General features: G+C 31.1%; 1 protein-coding gene across 1 annotated transcript; it reads right to left on the bottom strand.

Moving 5' to 3' along the window:
• Positions 1 to 1,682: 1,682 nt before the first annotated feature.
• On the bottom strand, positions 1,683 to 2,381 carry LOC124102086 (olfactory receptor 2J3-like). Its single transcript, XM_046458334.1, has one exon. It carries the CDS (start codon positions 2,379 to 2,381, stop codon positions 1,683 to 1,685), a length of 699 nt encoding a protein of 232 aa, XP_046314290.1.
• Between the last annotated feature and the right edge of the window lie 1,986 nt (positions 2,382 to 4,367).

Genomic DNA, 4,367 nt, shown 5'->3' with positions numbered 1-4,367 from the left:
TATTATAAAACATGGTGACTATAAGTATTGCTACTGTATTGTTTACCAGATAATACCTAAAAGTGTAGATTTCACCTCACAAAAATATTATAATTGTGTGGGGTGATAGACATGTTAATTTTTTCTCAATTATACTTATAAAAATCTGAAAGAAAAAAAAGTGTGGCAAAGATGGAAATTGTGTAGGGTGATGGACATGTTAATTGAATAGAAAAATAATTTCCTAATATGCATATATAAAACATCACATTTTAGCCATAAATACACACATTTTTTTCTCAATTATACTTATAAAAATCTGAAAGAAAAAAGTATGGTAAAGATGGAAATGTAGCAAAAGTTGTGCAAAATCTTAAGCTTTTCACAGTTAAATATGGTCCAAAATACTAACGTACATTTTTATGCCTTAAAAAGTTTGTATTCATGTGCTATTTCACAGTATACAGATTAAAAGTTCTGTTATATACATGATTCTTACTTAGTGTTAAAGACACATAAAGAGTTCAAAGTGAGCACAATTAGTATAATTGCAAGCCACACAGGAAATTCAGGGGAAGTCTAGTGTGTAGTTTTATTTTATAATGAAGCAAATTGTTTAAATTAGCCTTTACAAAGCCCTCAAAGACTATTGACTGGCAATTGACTCATAGATAAAATTCTTATATTGCAAATGTTACTTTATATTATTTCCTTGTAGTTTCTTGTACTACAATTGAAATGACTAACAATTAATAGGGTGAATATATAGTTCTCATATTTCATATAGAAATTTTTAATAATTATGTAAACAATAAATCATTCTTTTCATAAAAATATACTCCTTAATTTGGAAAATATAATTGATGTTCAATATATATTAATAAAAACATATTAGATCAAGCTTAAAACTGAAGATAACAACCTCTCACAGCAGTATTTATCACAATTTTTTCCAATACATTTTCAAGTAATTTTTGAACTCTATGTCTTGAACTACCACAAATATTCTTTATGGATTTCTAGGTAGCCCAGGTGCTCAAACATATACTTCACCAAATTATATGCAAACTATGATGACTAATATTCAGCAAACTACTTATCAGAACTTTCAAGTTATACCCATTTTCTGTACTTATATTGTAGAAACTATACTATATAGTATATAGTATAGAAAATATATGTAATTATATATATATATATATATATATATATATATATATATATATACACACATATATATGTATATATGTATGTGTGTGTGTATGTGTATATATATATATATATATATATATATATATATATATATATATATTTCTTACTTCCATGCCAGGAAAAGAAAAGAAATATAAGACAATTACTTATGGTACATAACTCACTGTTGTGCTACAATTAGTGAACTTATAACACATAAATGGTATGAAAGAACATGTTCCAAATTCCCCTCAATATTTATTGTTCATCAAAGAACAACAGTGTTAGAGAAAATTATTGCAGGTGTGCCGTTAGTCTCTAAATAAACCTAGATAGGAGACAAAATTATCCTGCCTAGAAAGACAGAAATTAAAAGACAGATTCTGCAGATTTAAGAATTGATAGTACCATCTTCAGATGGGAGTTATAAACTGAGTTTGATGTATTATTACACTGTTAATGTCACAAGTACATAGGTCATTCTCTTCCCATTAGTCTTCTAACTGCCTCTCTTATGTCTTTGTTTCTGAGGGTATAGATGAGAGGGTTGAGGCTAGGTGTGACAACAGTAAAAACAGGGAAATAAACTTCCCTTGATCTTGAGAATTTTCTGTTGGTGGTTGAAGATAAATGCAGAAAACTGGAATGAAAAAGAGGAAAACAACCATAAGATGGGCTCCACACGTCCCAAAGATTTTCTGACGTCCAGTATTTGACTGCATCCTCAGAACAGCCTGAGCAATGGCACCATAGGATGTTAGAATGAGGACAAGAGGTGTGAGAACAAAAATAGAGCTTGTGAACATGAGAGTCAGCTCATTAGCATGAGTATCAACACATGACAGTTTCAGGAGTGCTGGAACTTCACAGAAGAAGTGATCCACTTGGTGATGTCCACACAGGGGTACCCAGAAGGTAATGAGGGAATGGAGTACTGAGTTAATAAAGCCACTTACCGAGGAAGCCACAGCTAAGGATTGGCAGAGTCGAGGGTGCATGAGGACAGCATAATGCAGGGGTTTACACACAGGTGCGTAATGGTCATAGGACATCACCACCAGCAGGAGGTTAACCAGCAATTGGGGGATGGAGCTGGTGGTGTAGCAGAGATCCAGAAAAGAGATGTTTGAGAGGAAGAAGTACATGGGAGTGTGGAGACGGGAATCCAGGTATGACAGTATGACGATGAACAAATTACCTATCAGTGTCATCAAGTAGAATATAGAGATTACAACAAAAAAGCTGTTTCCAGGTTAGGCCAATGAGAAAAACCCGGTAGAATGAAGTATCCTTCAGAAGTTCCATTTATTTTTTTCCATTGTTGTTTTCTATTACCTGAGGAAATAAAATCAAATTATCTCAAAGAATATAAGAAAATGATCCAAGAATCATAGGGACATGGAAAAAATAAGGAAAAAAAAAAACAGTTTTTAAAAGCCTGCCACTGTTGAATGCTATGATAAGTAGGGCATTAAGTGAAATTATCTCAGTAATTGAACAATAATAGAATCTTCAAGTTCATATTTGATATCAATGTAATAGTAAAATATATTGGTGAAAACTAAAGCACTGCCTATACCAGTATATTACTTAATAAATATAAAAAGGAATGATGCCTTTAGGAAGACAAAAATGGAAACAAAATTGGTAGATGATAATTTGACAAGGAACAGGTTATTTACATAGTCTAAAATATCTGTTCACCATTTACTTGGTAATACAAAGTGAAAGATTGAGTGTCAGCATCAACAATGTTGAGAAAAACCAACATTATGGGGATACTGATGCTCTCAACAGGACACAATACTGCTTCAGTCATATTTCTGCCAAGAATGCAAAGTCTAATTCTAATAATGAACAAACTTGACCCAACTCAAAAGAATGCAAAGTCTAATTCTAATAATGAACAAACTTGACCCATCTTAAAAGAAACAGAACACTTTACCTGTACTCCACAAAAATGTCAAAGTCAATAAAATCAGTGACAATTGAGAAACTGGTTTATGATAAAGGAGACCAATGGGGCACAATAGCCTAATTTGTGATTCTACAAAAAAGATCTACTAAAAATTATTGAGACCATTAGAAAATGTAAATATAGACTATTGATTAGATAAAATTATCTCCCCATTAAATTAGCTGATTTTTAAGTGTACATATTTTATGTAAAATGCTGTTCTTTTCCTTAAAAATTAACACAAAAAGACACTATGTTGGTGGAACATAGCCTCTCCAATTCATTCTCAAGTGCTCCAAAAAATAAAAATGACGGATAGATAGATTGACAGATAGCTGGAGACACAGACCAATAGATACATAGGTAGATGATAGAAAACTGGATGAAAAAACAAAGATTTTCAGGGAAACAGTTTACTAAGGCACAATCTAGGTAAATGGTACATGGTGGTATATTGTACCACTTTTTCTAATTGCTCTTTAAGTTTGAAATTTTACTACAAGAACATACAAGATAATTTCATTTACCACATCCAGATATTTGTCTTTTTGTAGAAAAAAAGTAACACCAACAATTTAAGTTAAAATTCATTCTTAGGTGAATTTTAATTGGTATGTAAATAGTAATTGAAGAAATACCTAATTTAGCTGAGAAAGATAACTTCAATGAAGCAATATTTGTTACCAAACAGAATTTTTGTTACTAAATGAGTGACTTCAGTTTTCTTTTTGGCATTTTTAGGTTAATATCATTTACGTGACAATAAAAACCATAATAATTACAATCCTGTCAATCATACATATGGCTGAAAGTACAGGAGGAAAAATTCTTAATTTTGTAATGCTATCAAATTATTTATATAGGATACAAGATATTTAGATTCAATTAGATGTGCTTATAGAAAGAACTTTATCATCTTATTTGTGCATTTAGACTCAAAGCTACTTTCTAACTGTAAAATAAAACACAAATAGAGATAACAAAAAGAGACACATCTTACAATAATTTAAGAGTATTAATATATGAACAAGATAGAAATATTGATAAATGAATATTCAAGTGATCTGTAAAGATTGTATGTGTCTAAATTTGGAAAGAAAAATTTGTAGGGAAAAGAACAAAATTCACTGACAGCACAGACAAAGAAAAGGTATGGAGAGGAACCTGGTGATAATACTTAGATTTGGAAGAGGGCATCACGGGGATGAGAAATTGAAACCCCTGGTCCTGAGGTCATTAC

This window comes from Marmota monax, unplaced genomic scaffold (genome assembly GCF_021218885.2).
Source record: "Marmota monax isolate L192 unplaced genomic scaffold, Marmota_monax_Labrador192_F-V1.1 WCK01_AAM20220418_F8-fsc00607, whole genome shotgun sequence".
Taxonomy (NCBI): Eukaryota; Metazoa; Chordata; class Mammalia; order Rodentia; family Sciuridae; genus Marmota; species Marmota monax.
The sequence above is the reverse complement of the archived record's forward strand: the minus strand, read 5'-3'. Positions and strand labels throughout refer to the sequence as shown.

Excerpts from the sequence above, each read along its gene's own strand:
- LOC124102086 (XM_046458334.1), bottom strand. The coding sequence starts at position 2,381 with ATGACACTGATAGGTAATTTGTTCATCGTCATACTGTCATACCTGGAT.